Source organism: Manacus vitellinus, unplaced genomic scaffold, assembly GCF_001715985.3.
Source record: "Manacus vitellinus isolate BGI_N305 unplaced genomic scaffold, ASM171598v3 scaffold_18_pilon, whole genome shotgun sequence".
In the NCBI taxonomy this organism is placed as follows: Eukaryota; Metazoa; Chordata; class Aves; order Passeriformes; family Pipridae; genus Manacus; species Manacus vitellinus.
The window spans coordinates 6,569,827-6,594,843 of record NW_021939324.1 but is presented as its reverse complement, the minus strand read 5'-3'; the positions used below and the strand labels follow the sequence as shown (position 1 = coordinate 6,594,843).

At 36.8% G+C, this 25,017-nt stretch overlaps 1 protein-coding gene across 1 annotated transcript in view; it reads left to right on the top strand.

Moving 5' to 3' along the window:
* The window catches only part of JAK2 (Janus kinase 2), an 83,783-nt gene extending 62,270 nt beyond the window's left edge, over positions 1-21,513 (top strand). Inside the window, exons 18-28 of the mRNA XM_018070352.2 lie at positions 494-621; positions 1,360-1,498; positions 2,796-2,947; positions 3,967-4,117; positions 4,393-4,529; positions 5,743-5,932; positions 6,832-6,956; positions 9,965-10,137; positions 11,376-11,493; positions 14,932-15,045; positions 17,254-21,513. Of these exons, the coding sequence (XP_017925841.2) occupies positions 494-621; positions 1,360-1,498; positions 2,796-2,947; positions 3,967-4,117; positions 4,393-4,529; positions 5,743-5,932; positions 6,832-6,956; positions 9,965-10,137; positions 11,376-11,493; positions 14,932-15,045; positions 17,254-17,361 (1,535 nt within the window). The 3' untranslated portion in view covers positions 17,362-21,513. The remainder of the gene's footprint in view (positions 1-493; positions 622-1,359; positions 1,499-2,795; positions 2,948-3,966; positions 4,118-4,392; positions 4,530-5,742; positions 5,933-6,831; positions 6,957-9,964; positions 10,138-11,375; positions 11,494-14,931; positions 15,046-17,253) is intronic.
* The last annotated feature ends 3,504 nt before the right edge of the window (positions 21,514-25,017 follow it).

Sequence of the window (25,017 nt, the reverse complement as noted above, 5' to 3'; positions counted from 1 at the left end):
TGGAGTTACTTGCTGGGTGACTGCATGGAGACATATGTCATATATATGTAGTACCAATACTAGTCTTTTTTTAAGAGCGTCTTTTGTCAGTAAAGCATTGTATCTGTCACTAAGAATATAGATTGTAAACAACAGAGAAGTGAATGACTTGAATGGTATTTGACTCACTGCTGTATACTACTATGCTTTGTCAGTAATAAAATTATTTATTGTGTCTTTGAAGTGAGGGTAGAATGATGCTTATTGTATTTTACCTTATTTTTAAAAGGCTACTAAGTCTTGTAATTTTGCATTTGAGACGAAATTACATAAACTTCCACACGCTGAAGAATATTTGTGGCAATACTCAGATGTCATGTAGCTTCAAAGTTGTAGTTAAATCACCAACAAGCTATCAAAAAAGAGTGGTACTAAGAGTCATGAATCTGTCCTGAAATTTCATTATTTGTTGTTGGTTTTTTTAATTGTTACTTTTTTTACTATTATAAATCAGACATCCTTGTACAAGAATATGTAAAATTTGGATCCTTGGACACATATTTGAAAAAGAACAAAAACATTATCAATATTTTGTGGAAGCTGGAAGTAGCTAAACAGTTGGCATTAGCCATGCATTTTCTGGTAAGTAGTTGAATTTTGTTAATTCAAGTGTTTCAGACTAATGCATGTAGAAAGGCTGAGCTGTTACCCCAAATCTTCAAACTCTGAAGGGTATTTGAAATAGGCTAGGCTTACACCTAGGCAAGGGCAGATTTATATCTTCTTTTTTAATACTCTATGTTTTACCATGAAATAAAAACACATTTCCAGAAATGTGTTTTCTACTTTTTTCCCCATGAATCAGTCTTTTCTGGATTTCTCACCTAAGCTCATGATGCTGAATATAAACTATTTCTTCATAGTGTTATTACTTACCCACTGGGAGGGGAAAACACTGTACTGTTCACACTGCTGATACATTCTTTTTGGGCATTAGGTCCCAACCTTACAGTTTGTTTAATTCAACATAAAGGCCATTTATCCGAGACAGGGTATGTGACTAGGTGAGTCTTTCCTTTAAGAAATTTTAAATGTTCTTACATTAATTTTAATGGATAATACTGATAAATTAATATTCTTCTGAGTCAATATACATCAGATGGTTTTAAACTTGAAACTTTAGGTAGACAATGAAAATTGACTGGAAACCATAACTTTGAGAGGAACTGATGAAGTGTTTGAGGTTTGATAAAACTTATTCTATGATCATTATTTTATTTACTGATGTTTCCCTCATGCTGTACAGTATTGGTTTTTACATACCTCTTCAACCAAAAGACCTCTTTTGTCAGTATGTAAAAGATGCATTTCTGTTTATAGGAGGATAAAGGCCTTGTTCATGGGAATGTCTGTGCAAAAAACATCTTGCTTATCAGAGAGGAAGATAGGAAGTCTGGAAGCCTTCCATTTATAAAACTAAGTGATCCTGGCATCAGTATTACAGTTTTGCCAAGAGACAGTAAGTATTCGTGTCAGCTTTCTTGTTCAGTGCTTCTGATTTGAAAAATAAGTTTGGGGTTGGGTTTTGTTTTCTGACCAGCATCTAAGGTACTTTTCTTATAGTAAGTTTCTTTATCTATCTGTCATTTTATAATAATCTCTGCAGTCCTAGCCAAGCAGTTTTGAGTGTATCTTCTTTATCAGAAATAAACTACAGAAAACAAAGGCACCATTCTCCATTATGTGAGATTTTTTTTCCCCTGCTTATTCTCATTTTCAACTTCTTTTCACTGGTAGTACTATTGGTATGCTACAATATAAATGTATCATATAGTCCATTGCATTTGCATGTAGCTGCTGAATTTAGTGTCCTGTAATTGACCGAGCATTTTAGAGCATGGAGAAACTTTCAGAACTGAAAGAAAACACACTTTTAAATGCTGACTGGCAATTAAAAATCATCTTCAGTACATGTCTTGGTGAATACCTGGAACCGGTTGATGACTTTAAAAATAATAGGTTATCATCCACCATTGAGATTGTTTCAATGATTTATAAACAGCATAATTAAATAAAACCAAAGAATCTACAAGATTGTTATCCTAATGGAACTGAAGTAACCTTACTATTCTTTTTGTGGCCTTTTTAATAATTTTGGAAAAATTAAAACACTTCATACTTGGCAATCTTATACATCCCTAAGGAAATAATGCATCTAAGAGCCTATAAGCAATGTGGTGCCTTCATTTTCCAATAAACTATTTAAATTCTCCCTGTTCTAATGTGAAGCCTACATTAATCTTATGTGATCTCATTTTAAGGAGCTCTAGATCCACATCTCTACAATCCCATGTTTTAAATTGTTACTACAGTCAGTATCAATAGTTTAATAATCAGATAGTATGAAATTCCTTTTCGTGGTGCCTTTTGCTGTGCCATAATGTGCCAATCACTACAAAAGTAATTTTTACTCTTTGACATGTAGTTGCTTTGTGGTAGCTACTAAGTCTTGGTAACATTGTGGGAAATACACATATCAGAGAAATAGTGTAATGTGGAAATGGTGTTAAGGCAATTTAATATCATTAGGCTTATCTTACAATAAAACTCATGATGCCCCACTCTGATTCTTATTTTTGTCCATATTCTCTAATTTGCTTTTTTAGGCAGGAACAAAAAGTTGGAAAACTATTAAAAGCATGTTATGGAGTGAAATACTTATGTATATAAAAGTGATTTTTACCAAATCAAATATATGATGGAGTTTTCTGGTTATATTATTCATCTTAACATGTTTCGTTGGTGTGATTGCACAGTTCTTCTTGAGAGAATACCATGGGTTCCTCCTGAATGTATTGAGAATCCCAAACAACTAAGCCTGGCCACGGACAAATGGAGTTTTGGTACCACTTTGTGGGAAATCTGCAGTGGAGGAGACAAACCCCTGAGTGCACTGGATTCTTCAAGGGTAAGTATTACTGGCTCTGCAGTCATAGCAGTTCTTTGACCACTTCTAATTTAAAACATCTGCTGTTGTAACTACAGCAGCATGTAAAGTGTTGTAGTACATGACCACTGTAGGAAAAAGATATTTCTACTGGTATATAATGATCAGAAGAGATGATTTGAAGTTTGATTTTGTTATTTGTTTTGATTTTATGAGGGCAAAGTACAGTATTGTCAGTTTTATCTTGTTCATGTTTCTGTTGCTTTGTTGTAGCAATGTATCACTTTAAACAAAAAATATTCCTAAAAATATTCATGGATTTTAATTGACATTATTCTAGGAATTGAACATCTTTAATACTGTAAGACTTTGTGTGTTGCAGACAATTCTGTTTTAGCAAAACAAGAAATATTAATTTTATCTCAAATAGGGGCAGGGGATGGAGGAAAAACATATTCCATAAAAATACTATTTCATATGTATTCACTTCTGTAGATGGAAGCAAAAAGAATACTTTCCTATGCTACAAAAAGATTTGTATTATTATTTTTATAAATGAACTGTAACCTTCTCACAAAGTCTGATCTGATTTCTCAAGTATCTTAATCACTTCTTACAATAAGCTCCAAGGGTTACCTAGACCATCTAAGTATTTAAGAAGTTGCCCTCCTTTCCTGTTGTCTACATTCTTTCATAATATCATGAAGCCCTTTACAACTGTGAGCTCAACCAGCTTCACAGATGAATACGATTCTCTGCTGGACCCATCCAGTTGGGGTTTTATGGAATTACCAATAAAGGAGGTGCTATTTTTCTCATCTCTCTCTTATCTTTCTTCAGTAACTGTCTGGAAATTTCTGAACTGATTGCTCTAAATTATGCCAGCCTTTCTTTTGATGGAAAATGGTCAGATATACATTCAGTGAGATAACAAGCCTAGGTTGAGAGCTGTAATTTTTGGCTGCTCTGGTGAGAATGTTAAGGCTTCTGTAACCCCTAATGGTTGTAAAATGTAAAATGAGTTATCTATTTAATTCCAGAAACTACAGTTTTATGAAGATAGGCACCAGCTTCCTGCCCCCAACTGGACAGAACTTGCAAACCTTATAAACAACTGTATGGATTATGAGCCAGATTTCAGGCCTTCTTTTAGGGCAATTATACGTGATTTGAACAGTTTGTTCACTCCAGGTGAGTCTGTGATACAGCAGGAACACGCTAGACCTGGTTCCTATTGCTTCACTTTCATGTGGTGTCTTCCTTCTTGATACATTTTTTGCAATACATCTGTGTCTTTGACTGCAAATTACTATATAGAAATTAAGGTGGCTGTTAATATTCTACTGAGGTTGGAGGATGCCGAAGAAAGGTTGAACATGCCTTGACTGTAATAAGGTTCTTCCTTTTTTTGTTCATTACTCTGTGCCTTCTGTTCCCTTTCTCCTTTTCTTCCTTCTGCCTCTCAGATTATGAGCTATTGACAGAAAGTGACATGTTGCCAAATATGAGAATTGGAGCACTTGGATTTTCTGGTGCTTTTGAAGATCGGGACCCAACACAATTTGAAGAAAGACATCTTAAGTTTTTACAGCAACTTGGCAAGGTAGGCTGTTTAAAATTCTCTAATAGTCTAAGAAATAACTGTGTTTTTCAGTTATCTTTTTATGACCCCGTATACATTATTTACATTAAAACTTCTGTTATAGAAATTAGTAATTTCAGTCATATCTAAGCACCACATGCAGTCCCTTTTTTCTCTTTTTTCACTTTCACAGTATCCTTAGATACTGTGAAAGTTAGCTAGCCTCCACAATGGATCCAGTCACATCAAAAGGCCTGAGTATTTTTCTGCAATGAAGAGCTGGCTCTGACACAATCTTTATAGATATACACATATATACACACACACACACACACACACACATGCTCGGTATTCAGTTAACAATACTCTGGAGCAGTCTTGCACAGCACTAGTGGGATTGGGTTTTTTGTGCATGCATATTCTGAGAAATCTGAATTTAATGATGTCTTGAATTTAATAATGTATTCAAGATATATGTAGGACTTTAGAAATCAGTATTTGGTTACTAGTTTTGGAAGTCATTGCAGTCTGTCTGTGTGAAAGCATGCCTATACAGATGACTAACTGCAGTTGGCAGATCTTCACCAAGACCATTCATTTTTCTAGGATGGTTCCTTGCTGGTATAAGATAGCAATATATTCCTTTGGCTCCAAATACTAGTGGAAGCAAATCTGAAAACAAAGTAGCAGAACTACTTCTGTTTGCATATTGGCTGATTGTTGGCTGTAAGTGGTAGCATAGCATGGGGAGAACAACAGAGTAGTAGCTGTTGGCTGCATAAAAGGAGACAAAGACAATATAAACAGAGAAAGAGAAGAAAGCAGAACCAAGAAAAGGAGGAGAATTAAGGACTGAGAGGAAGGGACTTATGCAAGAGCCGGAAAAGGAGTATGCCAACTGACAGTTTGGAAGTGCAAGTAGAAATTTGGGAAGGGGAAGAAAATGAATGGACATCACACCCTCTTCTTGTCCTTATTTCCTGGACATTCCTTTCCTGTTTGCTTCCTTTCATAAAATATGTTTCTTTTAGAACTGATACCTGTGATTACTACCCCGATTTCTCTCAGGGACATTTTGTGGCATTTCACTTAAATAATGAATCATGGTCACCTTAATGCTTAATACAGTGAGCACTGAACAAACACTACAAATGCTGTACACTAAGAAGCACTAAGAAAGAGAGAATGATGTGGACTTGCTTTTAATTCCCAAGTATTTCCATTTGTGATCTAGGGAAATTTTGGCAGTGTTGAGATGTGCCGGTATGACCCACTGCAGGATAATACCGGAGAAGTGGTGGCTGTGAAAAAGCTGCAACATAGCACAGAAGAGCACCTTAGGGACTTTGAAAGAGAAATTGAAATACTTAAGTCTCTGCAGCATGATAACATCGTTAAATACAAAGGAGTATGCTACAGTGCAGGTATGTGCTATATTGAGTACACCTTCAAGTGTACAGCTAAGTATGCCTACCGAGAAATTCAGAGAGGTAAGTGTTTATGAGAGTCACTGACTTGTCCTAGCTTTACCAGGACTTACTGAATACAAAACAAACTAAATAGTGTCTGTTGTGTATCTCAGTAAAAGGTGGACATTTTATTCAGTCAGCTTATTGCATAATTTCATTTATTTAGAGTACTGTTTTGACTATTTACATAGCTTTATGTAAAAGCATAAAGGACTTCCTAGAAAAGAATATAGGGTTTAAGTGGGAAAAATGCACCATTTTGTAACTGTTCTTGTTTTTTTCACTAAATGTAGTATTCCAGAGTGGATATTACCAAGTTCTAGTACAACCTGTACAGTAAAAGAGTGTATAAGAAAAAGTTTCAGAAACAGATCTGTTTGAGTGAATTGGTGATGCCAATGAATGAAAGTGTCAGTTCTGCCCAGGATCTTACTGTAAAAGAAAAATCTTGAGTTCAAAATCAGGCTAAGTTTTTAAAGATGTTAAAATTGGTGACAAGTTGATGTTGCTTGCAATTGTGTTTCATCTCATCTTGACAACACACATGTACACACTTCTACTTTTCTTTCCCAATAGTAGCTAAAGTATTGATGAGATGATCCTGATTAGTGATATACTAGTATATCAAGCATATCCACATTGTTGTTAAGTTTAAATCAGTGGCATTTCCTGAGCAAATGCGTTTAAGTAATATATGAAAAATTGCATAGTGATGTACAAATCAGAATTTAATTTTTCAGTATTAAGATTATTTTCTGTTACTCCTATTGATGTTCTAAAATAATTATATTTAAAAATTTGCCATTGGAAAATTACAGAAAAATTAAGTGCATTTTTTATTGTTGTTATAAAAGGTCGTAGGAATCTAAGATTAATTATGGAATATTTGCCATATGGAAGTTTACGAGATTATCTTCAGAAACACAAGGAGAGGCTGGACCACAAGAAGCTTTTGCTGTATGCGTCTCAGATATGCAAGGTAGGAAATACCAAATTATTTATGTTTTTCAACAAAGTTTTGTCTGCAATATCCACAGAAAAAGCCTTACAAAAATCAGGAGAGAGTCTCTGCCAGAGCCGAGATCTTCTGTAGACATTCAAACTTCCACATGGTGAAAAGAGCTTGCTACTTCCCTGCTTGAAACTGGCCTAACTCATGAACTCTTCATCTGCCGGACCTAGTGAATGTACAGAGGGTTGCTTGCAACTTAACAACTTTTCTATCTTATTCACATGCTTCACTGAAGCAAGATGATGTGGGTAGTCTCCAGCAAAAGCTGCTTGATGGGCAATCTGTGGGGAATGAGGTGAGAAAACAGAAAATGTTAGCAATTTCTGTGGCAAGTGTCACAGAAAGAAGAATTGAACGTGTGACCACCTACACAGAGGGTTGAAGAGCCCTCTGATCTGTGTGTCCAAAACAAGAAGTCATTCTGCAGTAACACGCCTAAGAAATTCTCTTAGAATTATTTCTGCAACAAAATAACTGTTAGGCTGGTAAGTCACTGAAAACAATCTTTGTTCAAGCAGAACTGGAAGAGTCTTAATACTCAGCACCAACTCCAAGGACTGTGACTGCATCTTTCATAGAATAATGATGCAACAGGGACCTGAAGGTGCCTGCCATGTGTACTCTCATAAGAAACTGTGGAGCATATGTAAGTCTTCAGGCCTTTATTCAAAGCCTGGAGGAGCAATAGTGGCAATATAAGTCAGGACCCTGGTCTCTGACACAGAGGTATCTGATGGGAAGACTGGAAGGTGGATTTTGACCTTTGCAGGCTGTGCAAGTATGGCAGGAATCTTTGGGAAAGGAGTTGAATTCAGAAAGTACAAAGGAAAAGGGTCTTGATATGTGTGTACGTATACATATATAAAAGAATCTTCAAAATATTACAGGTCTTCAGGATGGTGAGAAATCAAAATAGCAGATGAAATGACTGCTTCCTAAGTACTAAGCACCAGCTGAGACAAAGGGAGCTAAAATATGCCTCTTGTCTCATACTTAAGTGGGAAAAACATCCTGCTTTCATGTGACAAACCATGGGTACAAACAGTATGAAAATGTGGGAAATCCGCATAGAACTTGCTCTTAAAGAAATACGTTTTCACTTCTAGGGGAAGCAAAGTCTAAGAGTTACAGTGAACATGCCTTGCTTTGCACTGTATGACCTGCAAAGTAGAGGTTATATCGATTGCTTTAAGATTTCACTCTAATCTGCAGCATTCTGTTACTCCAAAGCAGCTTAATTATAAACATAGTAAGTACCTGACACTGTGAAAATGGAATCTGAATGCTTTTTCTTCTATTTTTAGCTCTTTAGCTGTTTTTCCTTCTCTTACAATGTTTGCTCTTTCAGCATCTTGCATCTCTTTTTTCTGCTGTGCATTTCTGTCACTGTAATTCTTGGGGGTTTTTAATCAAAAACCTTTCTCCCTCTGCCTTGCTGCTCTCCTCTCAAGTGTATTAGAGAAATGAAGGCATGCCCATATCTGACGGTTGAGATGAATGTGTTTGGCTGCTTGCTGTGTTTTGGTTCCTTGCTACAATACTGGGAAAGGATTTTCCCATCTCTTAATGCTTAAAATGCTTCAGGTGTCCTTGCTGAAGAGCACAACTTTAAAGATAGAAACATTTGAAAACACATAATTAAACTCCACTGTGAGAGTAGTGCCACAGGATTATGATTTCCACTTAAAATTTGCATGACTTCAATTAAACATCTGTCTTAGATTAGGTGTTTTCCAGGCTAACAGATAAGTTACTATCATCAAACTTCAGGGCTGTTTTCCGCATAGTACCTACTAATAAGAAAAAGCTGTAGCATTTGCATAGACTAGATGTACCAGGAACATGAGAGCCTCATTTTGAAGAAGTTAGGTTTGGTATTTTTCCAGATGGCAGTAAGTAAGTGGGCAGTGAAGAATGGGACATTTTTGAGTGGTTTTGTTCTTGGAATGGGCTGTGAGAGAACAGTAATGCCACCCAGCGGTGCTGAGGGGTTATGGAGTCTGAGAGGAAAGTTACACTTCAGAGCCAAACTCTTTCTGAGGTTCCTCACATAAAAAAAAAAGAGAGAGAAATAAACCTGACATTAATAGTATAATGTTGATGTTCAAAACTTTTGAGTCCACCAACCCTGTTACCGTAATTTATTACTTTTCAATTGTGTTGAAGGAGTGATATGGTTTCTTAAGAAACTCTGAAACTGACAGCTTGCTTTGTGATTCCTTTCACATGGGAGTTGGGTATCTTGGGTTGTTGTGTGGAATCAATTTCTGCCTACCATTGCTGTCTAAGCAAGACCTTCTTGTTGTAGTAATACCACACTGGCTCCTTCCATATTTTATTGTTAGCGAAAATAATTAGGTGCATTGGTAAGAAGGGATCATCAGCAACAAAAACCAACATGGCTGTGGACCAGTGTTTTATTACAGCAATCCATGGAAATATAACAATAAGCAGAACTCTGTTGGTGGATAATGATCCATACAAAAGAGAAACAAGACACATGTGTGGGAATACAGTCAGAGAATCGTTGTCAAATTCAAGAAATCATAAAGTTTCATGGAAGCAATCAGAAAAGTAGACGTACAAAGTGAAAAAAAAAGAGTAAATGAAATGGGTAGGTAGGACAGTTTTCTCATGTGCTCTGGATTGTGTAGTTTAGCCCAAGTTTTGTTTTCCTTCTGTATATCACCAGAAAACTGCATTTGGCCACAGAAAGGAGCTGTAACAGCTATCCATCTACAATAAAAAATACTTGGTTCTGACAGGTGCTCAGTTTATGTCCCTCCAGTTAAGGGAGTCCCTGAGCTTGAAAAAAGTAACTCGTCAGGGAAGACAAATGTTCAAGCACACGGACTTTAATAATGATTAGGTTTTGGTTTTAACTTTGAGGTTAATTTATCCTCTTAGGGAAAGTGCAGCTACGTAATGGTTAAAAGTAACTCTTTTTCTGTTATGTTTGTGACCCCTACACCTAGGGCATGGAGTATCTGGGTACGAAAAGGTACGTTCACCGGGATTTAGCAACAAGAAATATCTTGGTGGAGAATGAGAACAGAGTTAAAATTGGAGATTTTGGATTGACAAAAGTCTTGCCACAAGACAAAGAATACTACAAAGTGAAAGAACCTGGTGAAAGTCCTATATTTTGGTAAGTCTTCTTTTGGTATGTGAAATGGCATTTTCAGTTTTTGCCATTTCAGCCAATTGTTTTCCATATTATGGAATTTTTAAGTGCAAACTCCACATCAGTTTTCCAGCATTGTGAAAGTCACATGCGTGATGTTTGATTTCATAGAACAACATCTGGGAATTTTCAACATACTAAAAAAAAAAAAACAAACAAAAAAACATCCCAAACAAACTCCTAAAAAATACCAACATATTTAAAAGAAATAATATCCAATGGGAAAGAGATAAGGGAAATCTAAAAGGGTCTATTCCCCTGGCTGCTTTCAAATTTTTGGACCTTTCAGTTCCCTAAACACTGGTCATTCGTGTCTTCTAACTGAGACCTGTTGGATAAACCATCTGGTGACCAAGTGGGGTTAAGTCTCCACTTGTAATTAGCAAGAATAAAGTGCTGAGATTTAGTATTCAGGTGGATGTCTGTATTTTGGCACTGAGCTTCCAGAGAAGGTTGAAGTTACCCCAAATTACAGCAATGCTCCAACAAACTGCACTTGGCTGAACAGGAAAAGAACACTTAGTGTAGCCTCTGGGAGACTGAATGATTATGAAATGCAAGTTGGTAGACTGTATTCAGAATGCCAGAAATATGCTTAATCTCTGTTCTATGAAGACATAGAAATAGCTTAGAAAATGCACTGGCAGATAGCTATGATAAAAACCATTTTATATCTTGATAACAAAAGAAAATACCATTCTGTAAATGTGTTTTTAGTCTATATTTTATTTCTGCCTTAGGCACTGTTTATCTAAAGGATAAATGATACAAAATGGCATCTTAGTAGATGTTATTAGAGATGTACACTGTAATTCCAAAATTACCTGGGACACAGTTCAAGGCTCACTAAAAGTGATAAAAGGCTATAATTGTCTTTTTTTCCAGGTGTTATCACATCAAAATCTTGTTTACTTGTACTATAGATAAGAAAAATATTTACAACTTTGTTGGAAAAAATGTCAAACTTGGTTATAGTTATCTATAACTGTGTTTAAGGTGGATTTGGTTTTCAATATCAATTAACTATTATTAAAGGAATAGTTACTATATGAAGGTACTGGAAGGAAATGAGAACGTGCTAATATCTATGCATAAAGAACATTTATTCATGAAAAAGAATCAGTCTTGTTAAGACAAATGTTTTCAAAACCAAGAAGACATATATTACACAGAGGAATTTTGCTTTTACCATGTGTTTGCAGGTATGCTCCAGAATCTCTGACAGAAAGCAAATTTTCTGTGGCCTCAGATGTGTGGAGTTTTGGTGTCGTCTTGTATGAACTCTTCACTTATATTGACAAAAGCAAAAGCCCACCAGCTGTAAGTATATAGTAATAGTTCTCAGAGATTTTTCTTCTTTTTTTTTAAGTTTTCTAGAATATATGGATTGATCCTATACCTAAATAGGTTAATATTTACTGATCCTTTTCTGGAGATACTTTAGTGTTCATGAGGCATCCAATGAGAAGCAATAACATGCTGACAGATGTTAGTATCAAGCCATAAGTAGGAAAGGAGATCTGAAAATTACTTGACAGTCTGCAGATCTTATCCATCCTATAACTTCTAAGTCTTTGATAAAGATTTTAAATATCTTATTATAGGTTGTTCTTTCCGATCCTTCATGGAGGGTTATCCCAGATGCAATCATTTCACTGAAAGATGACATGTATTTTTAATGCTATTCCAAATTTAAGGCTGAGCTAAACAAATCCATATACATTAAATTAATTTAAATAAGATAACTTAAAGGTATCTTGTTATGTTACCAGAACCCAAATTAGTAAGTTAGTGAAGTTCGTGAAGGAAAGGGAGTGGCTTTTTGCAGAGTGTTGACAGGCATTTTAAAGACAAACTTGCAGTGAGTGGAGAAAAATACTACTAACAGTTCTCCAACTGGAAATAAGATTAATGATCTAACATACACCTTCTGCAGGCATAACAAAGGAGAGTAGAGACTTTTATGTTTACTGAAGCTGACCTTACCCTTGGCCAGAATCTCATTCCATCCTAGCAAAAGTGGTTTTGAGAGCTGAATAGTGATGATAGGCACTGGCATTGGCTATTTCTGCATTGGCTCAGTGGACATCTTAGTAATTTGATGCAATGAGCTATCAAAGATATCACAGAAGAGCTCTCAAAACGGGCAGCTCTTCTAGCATAATAACATAAACATTGCAGACACCGAGAGTTCTTCTTCAGAAGGATTATGAAAGGGAAAGTGGTAGAGTAAGTTATGGGTTCAGGTGGACTGTGCTTGAAATTAATCATTTCTACATGCGCATTCACCACTTCACCAGGTTGGTTATCCTATGGGTATGTATCAAGAAAAGGTAATTTGTTAAAATTAACCAAAGTGATCTGTTTAACTCTTGGAGTCTTTATAGTAATACATGGTTTTTCCAACTTGGCCATTTGCACATTCAACCAACCATTGTTTCACACTTTCATGTCAAGGGCCATTAAGGAAATTTAGGTAGTATCGGAGTAAAAATAATTCCTTTATGTTGTTCTTATCAATTATTTTCAGTTACTAGTACATCCTCCTTAACTAGATCTCTGGCAATCTCAGTGAGGTTTTAATCTTCTTTTTGGGTTATGTTGATTTTTTGAATAGTAAGATTTATCTAAGCCATTTTTGCAGGCTTTAATTATAGTAATTTTTCTGCCCAGTAGTTACTGATTAGTCCTGCTAACCTTTTTTTATACATCAATATGATAATATCTGTTTTCTGTTTGGCATTTTTCAAAGCATCAAGATCTTGTTTAAATGTTTCAGGGAACTCATTAGAATCAACTGTGAGTCTTATTCTTTTAAAACCAGTTAATCATAGAATCGTAGAATGTTAAGGAATGAAAGGGACCTTAAAGATCATCTAGTCCAAACTCACCCTGCTGTGTGCAGGAACACCTCCCACTAGACCAGGTTGATCAAGGCCTTATCCAACCTGGCCTTGAACACTTCCAGGGTTGGGGCATCCACAGCTTCCCTGGGCAACCTGTTCCAGAATCTTAACACCCTCACAGTAAAGAATTTCTTCCTAATAGCTAACCTAAACCTACCCTCTTTCAATTGTACCCATTATTCCTTGTCCTATCACTGCAGTTCCTGATGAAGAGTCCCTCTCCAGCTTCCCTGTAGACCCCTTTCAGACACTGGAAGGTTGCTATGAGGTCTCCATGCAACCTTCTCTTCTCCAGGCTGAACAACCCCAACTTTCTCAGTCTGTCTTCATAGGGGAGGTACTCCAGTCCTCTTATTAACTTCATGGCCCTCCTCTGGACTTGCTTGAACAGTTCCCTTTCCTTCCTATGTTGAGGAAACCAGAACTTTACTCAGTACTGCAGGTGGAGTCTCACAAGAGCAGAGTAGAGGGGCAGAATCACCTCCTTCAACCTCCTTTTGATGCAGCCCAGGACTTAATTGGCTTTCTTGTCTGTGACCGCACACTGCCAACTCATGTTGAGTTTTTCATCAATCATCACCCCCATGTCCTTCTCTGCAGGGCTGCTCTCAATCACTTCTCTACCCAACCTGTAGGTGTTGCCTGGGATTGTCATGACCCAAGTGTAGGACCTTGCACTTTGCTTTGTTGAACTTCATGAGGTTCACACAGGCCCACCTCTCAAGCCTGTCAAGGTCCCTCTGGATGGCATCCCTGCCCTCCAGCGTGTTGACTGAACCACACAGCTTGCTGAGAGTGGACTCTATCCTGCTGTCCATGTCGCCAGCAAAGATGTTGAACAGTATCGGCCCAGTACCGAACCCTGAGGGACACCACTCCTCACCAGTCTCCATAGGGACAGTGAGCCATTGGCCACAACTCTTTGCATGCAGTCATCCAGCCAGTTCTTTACCCACTAAGTGGTCCATCCATCAAATCTATGTCTCTCTAATGTAGAGACAAGGGTGTCATGTGGGACAGTGTCAAACACTTTGCATATCCAGGTAGACGATGTCAGTTGCTATGCCGCTCTTCACCAATGCTGTAGGCCTGTCACAGAAGGTCACCAAATTTGTCAGGCGAAAATTTGTTGCCCTTGGTAAAGCCATGTTGGCTGTTACCAATCACCTCCTTGTTTTCCTTGTGCCTTAGCACAGTTTCCAGGAGAATCTGCTCCAAGATCTTGCCTGGCGCGTACGTGAGACTGACTGGTCTGTAGTTTGCTGGGTCTTCCACTTTCCCATTTTTAAAAATTGGGGTTATATTTCCCTTTTTCCAATCATCGGAATCTTCACCTTAGCAATGTTGTCTGACAGCTCCCTCATCAGGTCCCACAAACTTGCATACATTCAGGTCTTAGATGGTCTTGAACCTGATCATCTCCTTGGTGGGCATAGGGTCTTCATTTTCCCAGTCCCTGCATTTGCCTTTCTCAACTTGGGGTGGTGTGGCTGGAGCACTTGCCTGTGAGGACTGAGGCATAGAAGTCGTTGAGAACCTCAGCCTTCTCTTTGTCTGTCTCTTTGTCATCATCAGATGATCATCAACATTTTTAAAGATTTTTCACTTTTTTCCTTTAAATTGTGTATGTATCATGCTATTTTATTCTATTCTATATTATTATTCTACATTAAAAAAATTAAAATCGGTAGTTATTGATATGTTCTCTGGATTTGTAATTTATAATTTTATCATTGTTGTATATTATTCTAGTTATTTTTACTATTCTTATAAAGAAGTTTCCCTTGATAAGAATATTGCAGCATCTTTTTTCCTTTAAAGATTATATATGACAGTTGACCTTTTGTTTCAGGAATTCATGCGCATGATTGGCAATGATAAACAAGGGCAGATGATTGTATTTCATTTGATAGAGCTTTTGAAGAATAATGGACGACTACCAAGACCAGATGGATGTCCTGATGAGGTGAAGTATTGTGTTAATATGTTACTATAGACTGAAAGGTGCTCCATTAGGTTGAGTGCCTGGTAAATACAAGACTTGTTTTTCATTCTGCTGGAACTAGTAAAGTATTTATTCAAGCAGAATGGCTGTGCTGTTGTTTTATCTGTTGCATGATAAGTATAACCATATTTATTTTCTGATTCTTTAGCTTGCACTCTGTCAGGAGCCTTGAATGTAGTCTTGCTAAATACATGAAGTGGGGCTATTATGAGTGACTGCTGTACTTGGGTACTCAGGCTTCTATTTCAAAAAGATACATTTATTAAGGCAACAAGATTAGTGTATAGAACTTGTTCCATGTAAGACCCTTTTAAATATTCTCGTTCAAAGCTGTGAATTATGGATTCTTTTGAAGTCTGTAACATTTAGGAGTAGTATCTTAACTTCCTAAGGTTTTCCACATTTAATTCCAAAATTTAGAGAACTCCTTATCTTGATTATTTCCATTCTCTTGCTCTTTCCTCCTCAAACATAGGAATAGCCATGTTTATCATGTGTATTATTCACTATTAAGTATTTTCAGCCAAGAGCTGCCTGCAGACAGTAGACACAGTTAAATATGTGAAACAGATTTTGTATGGTCAGGGTCCTCAGATTGGTATTCGTGTTCTTTGCAGATACTGAAGTGTATGTGTAAAGCTGTCCTCAGAGCACACAAATTAATTCAGTGTTCTTTTGGTTTTGCTAATACTCCAAATGTTCTAAAAAAATACTTTCATACTACTTCTAAGCCTAGTAGTTCTCTATTCTTCAGTGCATTGTGCACAAAGTCAGTTCAGTCAAACTGGTAGGGCTGTGTAGGTGAATCAGTAGTGAGAAAAAGGAAGTAAAATAGCTATGTTTTTTAATGTGTAGCTTCTAGCTGAGATTGATTGCTGCATCCCTTTAAAATCAAGCATTTGACAATAAATCAAGAAATAATTCATTCAGAATTGGCAACAGAGGAGACGTCAGGCTCAAGTGGTCTAATAGAGTGGGGTGCAAGTGGGGCAGGGAAGCCACGTGGGTAGAAAAAGTCTATACAGAGAATGAGAAATCTCTGAAGTAACCTTTCTTGCATTTTATGTATGAGTACAGCAACCGTTGAATTGCAAAGGTTTGGCTTTTTGTAGATAATCTGAATGTCATATGTGTAAGATAATCATTATCTGTTTCACTGAAAGTGACTGACACAGAGGTTTCAATGTCTGACGTTTCTCCAGATATCAAAGAAAGGTGGAAATTTTTCTCTGTCAGAAACCGTGCTTGTCCCATTTTGATTCTGAAAGGCCAACCATCACAGATAATAAATCTTCCAGATATCTATAGCTTACAGCAGCTTATCTTGTAGTTTACAACCTGCAAAGACTTGATGCTGAAGCATCTTGGTCAGCGCAGGTGTTTCAAATTTGCTGAAAAATAAGGAGCAGTTTCTGCCTTCTTTCCTGGTGGTTGTACAGATTGTTCTTAAGCAATGTGTGAAAAATTGCTGAAAGTATGAGAAATTGGTAATAATGATCTAGACTGAATTAAAGAGAAGAGTACAGGTGAAGAGCTTGACAAGTTGTTTGAGAGCAGGTATCAGGTACGTGTTTGAGCAAAGAGAAAACTGTTGCCAAATAACTATTGTAATGGAAATATCTTCCAAAAATAATTTCAATCGACTTCTACTAGAAGCGGGCTCAGTTTGCACAGTAACTTTTCTGGCTTATTTCTGATTATGTATGAAGGATAATTAGGAATTTAATGTACAAATGTAGAGAAGTATATGTTAACTTTGCAGGGAAGCTTATTTAGAATTACTACCTTTGTAAATCCGATTTCTGGTCAGACTTGTATTTGTCATATTAAACACTTCTCAGCTTTTAAAAAATAAGAGCGAGCAAGAAGATAAAAATGTAGCAAAATAACATAAGTCTCATAAAAGTTTCAAAAACTAGCTGAGTTTTACTAACATAAAAAAAGTCTTTTATAAAGGGGCTTTTCCAGAGCCACCTATCCTCACTTCTTGCTGTCACTGGGATCAAGCAGATAAACTGATTCGTACAGCAGGAGTTTAGGCACTCTTTTTCAGCTGTTGCTTGGAAGCACGGAGTTAAGATGAATATTCTTTGGACCACTTCTATGGACCATATTAACTATATCCACTATGTGTTTACCTACTACCAATTTTCTTTGTTTCTTCTGCAGATTTATGCTATCATGAAAGAATGCTGGAACAATAATGTTGCCCAGCGTCCCACCTTTAGGGATCTTGCTCAGCGAGTGGATCATATAAGGGAAAACATGGGTGGATGAGACAACTACCCCTCCTTCAGAGGATGTGTTGGAATGCAGAACAAAATGTACCTGGTCTGCTGTGTATAATTGACATATGTGTGCATCTTATCCTTGCTGGAAGTAAAATCTGTGTGGCAAATATCCTATCTCAATCTGCATGCTGAGGAATCCTGCTGGGTTTTTTTATCAGGATATACTTGTTACTGTGAGAACATGCTGAAATTCTCAACAGGAAGAGAAATTACTTTTCTAAATAAAATATATGGTCATTCAACACCACCATTATTTGCCTTACTTGGCAATGCAAAAAAGAGGTGACTTATAATGCAGTGAGATTTAGAGATGAAAAGACAGTGTATGTCCTTGTTGAAATGGAGATGCGGAGAAAAGACTTCTAGAAATCCTTCCACACTGAGTATATAGTGACTTAGCATCCTGTTTTGTGTGTTGCACAAGGACTTCTGTTTGTTAATACAGTTTAATGATATTTTCATTGTTGATGCAGAAATGGCTTCTCTGTGTAACAAAATAGAAGTGTTTATGTAACACAGGAACTTCTAATGTGCCTGTCTGAATCAGTTATCAGCCAGCAGTATATCCAAAGAGGTGTGAAGCTGTGTGATGTACTGTAAGTATTTTGAGAGAAAGGGAGCAAATTGTTCATTCTTTGGAGAGCCAAAAATGTACTCATCCACATGAAAATTTTAATTTAAAAATGAAAAAGCAAACATGTTATCTATTTTTTCTTACTCATCTTTTCCTTTGTTGAGTAGGTATCAGATTCTCTTTATAGAATTGAAGATACAGTGATAACATGTAGAAGTGAAGCCATTTTATACAAGGCAGTGTATTCAGTTTGAATAAGAAAAAGCTAAACATACTGCTTTTAAATGCTGCTCTTTTATTCTCTCCATCTTTGTAATTGTCATGCAGTCATAGGTGTATCTACACATTGGGAACTTTTAAAGCAGGATTAGAAATCTAGAAAATGCCCTCCATTTCACAATTCCTTACTTTGCTGTTAAGATGATCACCTTATACCTTCCTTCCAGTACAGAAAAAGAATACTTATGGCCCAGTATCTGATACGGCCAGTCACAACCACGTCAAGCCTCTTTTGTCATGAAGTGGCCCAAGTTACCTCCTGTTTCTTTCTGTGGTAATACCCAACATGAGACTGTTGGGAAGGAGGAATTACAAGTGCAATTGCTCCACAATCAGCAGAGGGCAAAAACATGATTCCAGTTACTGAGAACTGGAAGGAGATCAGAGCTACCTGAATTCTCTATAATTCAGATTTTGGAATAAGTCTAACAAAAATTTATGGACAAGACAGCGCTTCGGTTTTGCCTTCAGGCATGAAACTTGGGGATAATCTCATATCTCAAAGCAGTAAAATTGCAGGGTTTGTGTATTTTTAGTTCAAATAATCATGTTTGTTTGTTTGTTTTTACATAAGCATTATTGTTTGCAAAGTACAAACCTTGTTCTTCTTGGACTTCTGCTGAGAGAAGTTCAGTTAAGGGGATATACAACTTGGCAAACTGACCTGACATCCAGCTTTGTATTTAAAGTCAAGTGTTCATTTTTAAAATTTGTGGCAGTGAATCAGTTAAACAGAGGAGTTATTTTGACTGTGGGGTGTCCTTAAGATTTGTGCTTAACTGCATCCATCTTATCAGAAGTTTAAGAATCTCGACTTTTAAAAATTTTTTTAAATAATCCTTATTTAGTGTAACATAGTGCCAGTATAGCAGTGTTTTGTACCACTATGATGTTTCTCTCCCACAATCACTCCTACAAAATTACAACTTATTGTATGAGAGAGTTCATTTCATTCATTCATGGCTAGGCTTTGTGAACGAAGATTTGGGAGAGTGCTAAATAGGGAGAACAGCATCAGCCCTCTTTCTGCCCATTGCATTTAAAAGTATTTCTGTTGATTTTCTTGCCACCAAGCACTTGCACAAATGATTTTTCAAACTAATTTCAGTCAGTTTTTAAGTTGCGAAGAACTTTGAAGTACTTTGTTCAGCTTAACGTGTTTTCTCAATTTCTCTACATTGCTTTGAAGATTTGAAATTTTGTGCAAAAAATGTCTTTGCATTTGTAGTCTCAGTTGTGTGTTCATGTTTTTTGTAACAAAAGGAGATAAAGCTTTAAAGCATTGAAACAGCATTTTAGCTGGATAACATATGCAGGAAATATGTAAAATCTGCAGTGTATGACACTCAGTAGCTAACTGGTTTCCAATATGTAGTAGACTAAGCATAATTTATGTAAAAATCTCAGGGAAGTTTGTGTAATGCAATGAAGAAATCTTCCAGTCTGCTACTTTTTCAAGTGAATAAAAGGTCTTTTTCTTGTTCTACTACAGTATGACTGATTACATAGTCTATTTGATTGCATAAATGTAGTGTTGAACACCACAATAATTTTTAAGTGTCTTGTGGAATTTTATTTTTTTTTTACTTTGATACTATATCATTTTTAGAGAAAGCCATATCTTTACACTGCAGTATAATTTTGTGCTGTTGGTCAGGAACATATAGTCTTTTGTAACAACCAGAAGCCTGTGCAGAGGGCTTGATCATTTGTGATGAGTGTATGAGTGTTCTTAGCTGGGTGAATAGGACCAAGTAGCACTTAGGACTCTAGGGGGATGTATGGTCATCTGCAGTGTTGATATTGAGATCCCAGAGCAGACCCAATGGTTTTCTCAAAAAGCTGTTGAGGATGTAAATGCAGTGATTTTGCTGAGTTTGCTACTGCCAATGGTGTAACTTTTTAAAAAACAAAACAAAACAGAAAAAACCCACAAAAAAACAGTGTATTTTGAAAGCTCTCAGATCTACAGTAGCATTGTTAATGTCATATTTTTATATAGCCTGTGTATTAACAGCCTAAGTTCTTTGTTTTAGAAACTTTATTCAGTTGGCATTGCATTTGTCATACTTTAGTGTAATCATTATGCTACCCAAAATGCAAATGGATGGGCTTTGGGTTTATTGTTGTTGTTGTTTTGGGTTTTGTTTGTTTTGTTTTTTTGTTTTTGTAGAAAAAGTGCTGGTTTATGTATACATGACTGCTCCTACAATGTAGAATTAAAATATTAACTATTGCTTTGCACTTACATTTGAAGTGAAAGAATTTTTTATAAGTGCACAATATATCTTATAGAATCTCTGAAATCAAGTATTGTGTAGTATAATATTGGTTTGTTGTCTATCAGTATAAAGATGTTAAGTTTCAAAATTATTTTAAAAATATATTCCACAAACTTGCAACAGTCATGTAGTAAGCCAGAGGAGGAATGAATTTTCAGAAAACCCACGTTGTTGTCAAGTCCTGGTATTGGTTAAAAGCTTCCATAGTTGAGATAGTTGTTCCTAAATGTGCAGGTGAATTTAACTGTAAAAATATATGTAAAAACTGTGGTTTTTCCCAAAATTAAGTTTTTAATCGTTGCATTTAGTTGAGATGTTGCCTTGAAATGTGTGGGAAAAGATGTTACTGTATGAAATATGAAGAAATGTGACTCTTCCGTAAAGCAAGGTAACTTTTCAGGAATGCAGGATCACAAACACCCAGAGGATAGAGTTCTGAGAGCAAAAGTAGAGGTGTAGATCAAGAAGACTAAAGGAAAAAGGCTGAAGTTCAGCGCTGAAGAAGTTTTCTGAAATGTGAAATGCGCAATGAATTATGAAAAAACGATGTCTACTGAAAATGCCATACCATGACAAATATATGCTAATGTATTTCTAAACTTGCGTATTGTCTGCCTTAAGTCTAAAATACTCACAGAGACGTAACCTGACTGAAAAAGTTACAAGAATTACTATACCAAAAGAAACTGCTTAATGTTGTGCCATGCCAGACAACAATTTTGAAAAGGTGTTTGGTTAAGAATTTTTCTTCTGAATTTTTCTTTTTGAATAAGAGTTTTACAGTACTTTATATTAAAGTAGAGAAAGTCCCTTGGCAGTGGGGAAGTGGGGGGAGAGAAGGCACCTGCTACTTATGGTTGAACTGCAAACATTTGAGCACGTGGTTTACTGAAGAGAACATGAAAGGGATATTTTTTAGAAAACTGTGTATCAATACCTGAAACTTAACTGTGTGTTTCTTTTGAGTTTGGATAGTGAAAATAAAAAAACTAAATACAATGAATGGCACAGGCCTGCCAGCATTTTCTTTTATACAATACCTAAAATTTGTTACTGGTGTTTAAGTCCCTGCTGAAGAGAACTAATCTATTTAAAGAGGTGGAACACAGTACATACAACTTTGTGACCTTCCAAGGATAGCCATATGAAGTGTTTATCTTTTGGAAGAAACTTAGCTGTACCAAAGTAAAGATGGTATATTGGGTGTTCCCTAAACAATAAGACAGGTGGGGTTTAATTATTTATTTTTTAAAAACTGTTTTCATTAAGCTAATTAATTTGGGATGAAGAAGCACTTCCTTTTGTTCTCAGTATTTAGAGAGATTGAGTCTGTAATGCAGAGATGGCTAAGAGAGATTGCCTTTTAAGAGGCTACAGTTCTTAAGAGTTTGTTAGAAATTCCAATGTCTTGATTTGCATTACTTTGTCATCGTTCCCTATGACTTTCCTGTGACTTTACATGAAAATCACCACCACTTTTCCTTGAACAGAGTTGAATGCTCTTGTTAAATTTTGAGAAATTCAGTGGCAAAATGGAAAATACACACTCAAATACAAGCATGCAGACATATATACTTAATCTTCTCTACTGTAATGGAAGTAATGATTAAACTAATTCAGTTATCCCTTCCCACACATAAAAGGTATCTTGTTCTCAGAGCAAATTACCTGAAGATTTTATTCTGTGCTCCAAGGGGGTTTTGAAAAGAGTTTGCACGCTTAGTAATTCTTGTTCACAGTTATTGCTGTCGGGTCGATGCCATACACAGATCCCAAGGCACATATAGTCTGGAGCTTTGGGAGCAAGGCTTACTCACTGTCAGACACAACAGGGGGTGTAAGGGCTGGGGCAAGGTGCAGGGGGAGGAATCCCTGCATCTCTGAAGCAGCTGTGTGACAACCAAGCATTTACAAGGGCATTGATTAGAGGACCTTTCCATGAGGCCTTTATGAACCCTGGACTCACCTTTTTGGTATGTATCCTTTTGCACCATGGCTGTGGTGAAGACTGGTGACATAGCTAATTCATTTTTTGTAATGCTGTCATTAAAAAAAGATTATTTAATTAAACTAAATTTTAATTGCTAGGAAACATCAGCAAAAACTACAGAAAGTGTATTTGAGCTTCTAACCCAGAACTGCAGGAGTGAGGTTTTATTTAGAACATGAACACAGAGTTTGATGACTGGATAGGTGGAATTGAGCTTCCCTACTTTTTGCATCCGTACTTTTGACTAGAATTCTTTTCTTTGCAGAAGAATTGAATAATAAATGGAAAGCATAATGGTATCCAATATTAAAAGGTCTCTATGAGATGCAACTTCAAATCTGTGAAGATCTCAGTAAAGAACACTTGCACACCATCAAGGCATTGGATATGGTCTTTGCTTCTCAGGTCTAAGCAAGGTTTTATTACTTTGCTGTAAGGTATATCACTCAAGGGCTATAAAGCAGTTGATATGGGCATATCGTGGTCTCTTTACAATAGCTTTTGGGACATCCCATGTTGCAAGGGTCTGGGCAACCAAGCTATTAAAGGAACAATATGATATGGATGAATGATCCTGCCCTAGAGGAGCTTTAGCTCCTGTGTTGGGGCTGTTGGGCCCCTGGGGACCTGTGGCTGTGGAGCCTGTCAGTCAGCATCTCCCACCAGTGTGCTCGGTTGGTAAGTGTGCACAGATTTGGAGCAGCCCAACCAGGACTGTGACTGTGCTGGACAAGGTGAAGCCTTGCTTTGAGACAGGAAGGGAGCAGAGCACTAGCATACTGTGCTGTGATCCAGCAGGAAGGCATACAGTAGGGGTTATCAAAGTCCAGCAGCACACAGAGGCAGGATGTGCTGAGGTAGATGTGACTGAGGTGGAGCTGCTCCATGTTGGAACTGAGCTGCCACCTAAAAGCCCTACAGTAAGGCAGGTGGGAAGAAGGGACGTGGTCCCCAGACTGAACTCTGACAGGGGTGATGACTGGGACTGGTCTGAGACAATTTTATATGGGTGTGTGAGACGAGAGAGTGAGAAGCCTGTCCCATGTTCGCTTTGCTTAATATATTAAACAACAGTGTCTAATAGTTTGATGCCCCACCCAAACAGCAGCATACTACTCATTTCAGTGACTGTTTTCCATTGCCAACCTCACTCACCAAGCTAAGGGCCACTAATGCAGAGCCACTGGGTGCCAAGTAGGAAAACAAACACTTCTCTGGCATCAGACTGGGCTTTGCCATCTGAAACAGCCACCAAGCAATGTACTAGTAAAAACACAGAATTGTCGAATCATCAGGGTTGGAAGAGACCTTTAAGATAATCAAGTCCAACCAATGCTTTGGGGCAACAACAAAAGCCACAGGAGTGCATAGGCACTGAGAAATAGGAATTTCTATGAAATCAAGATGGCCTTAAAATTAAGATTCAACTAAGAACGAGTTTTAAGGATTTTAAGTTTAGAATGGGAACTCTGTCTTTTTTAAGTACCTCTCCCTTAGGCACCTAGGCAAAACTTTTGGATCTCTCCAAAACACTTTTTTAATCCAAATTTGCTTTCTATGCCTGTATTTTGAGATCTTCAAATTACATGATTGAACAAAGAGGAAGATGTCAAATGTACTCTGCTTGCATAACAAATGACAGAATGGAATATTTAAAATTTTCAGACAATCTTGAGTCTTGAACTAGTGCACCTGATTATACAGACAAGAGATCTCAACTTGTTTCTTTTTAATAATATATGATAAGAATGTAATTGTGTCAGATGACTTCAATAAATATACCTGCCACCTTTAAAAGACTCTCAGAAGAACTGGAAAGGTGGGGAGAACCAAAAGCTGGATTAAATATCCCATGAGAAAAAAAAGGATACTATTGCAGAGTTGTATCAGAAGTACCATAAATCAGACTACCTAAACAAGGATAGCAAAAAAGTCCTGTTTGAGTTCAAAGTATGTGATCTATAGAAATATTTTAGGTATGTACAATCAGTTTTACCTGGGTGGTGTGTGATTTAATGGTGCACGATGGAAGAAAATTAATATCTTGTTTTATTCCCTCTATAATACAGCTGCAATCATATTATAGATTTCTTAAGATGAAAAAAAAATCCTACAAATGTAATACCTATTAATGATTTTGCTCTGCCACTATAATATTGTCTACTCTTTTACTGAACCTAGACACTACTTTTAACCTTAGTCTTTATGTATATGTAATAATTTTTACATCATTTTTAGAAAACTTCATTAGAAAATTTAATATTAACCAATCAATTCTTTAAATTAGTTAAATTTATCTGAGTACCTAGCTCAAGGGTATTGCAATTCACTTAAAATTGCAGTAATTTCCCCCCAGCCAGAACTCCAGTTCACGCTCACAATTGTATTATTGAGTTCAACTAACGTGAACAATGAAGCAACTAACGTGAACAATTACATCAGGAGCAGTTGAAAAAAGCAGCTGTTAAATGTCGATGCTGGTGTGTTGCCTGAGCTACAGATGTTTGAGCTCTAATC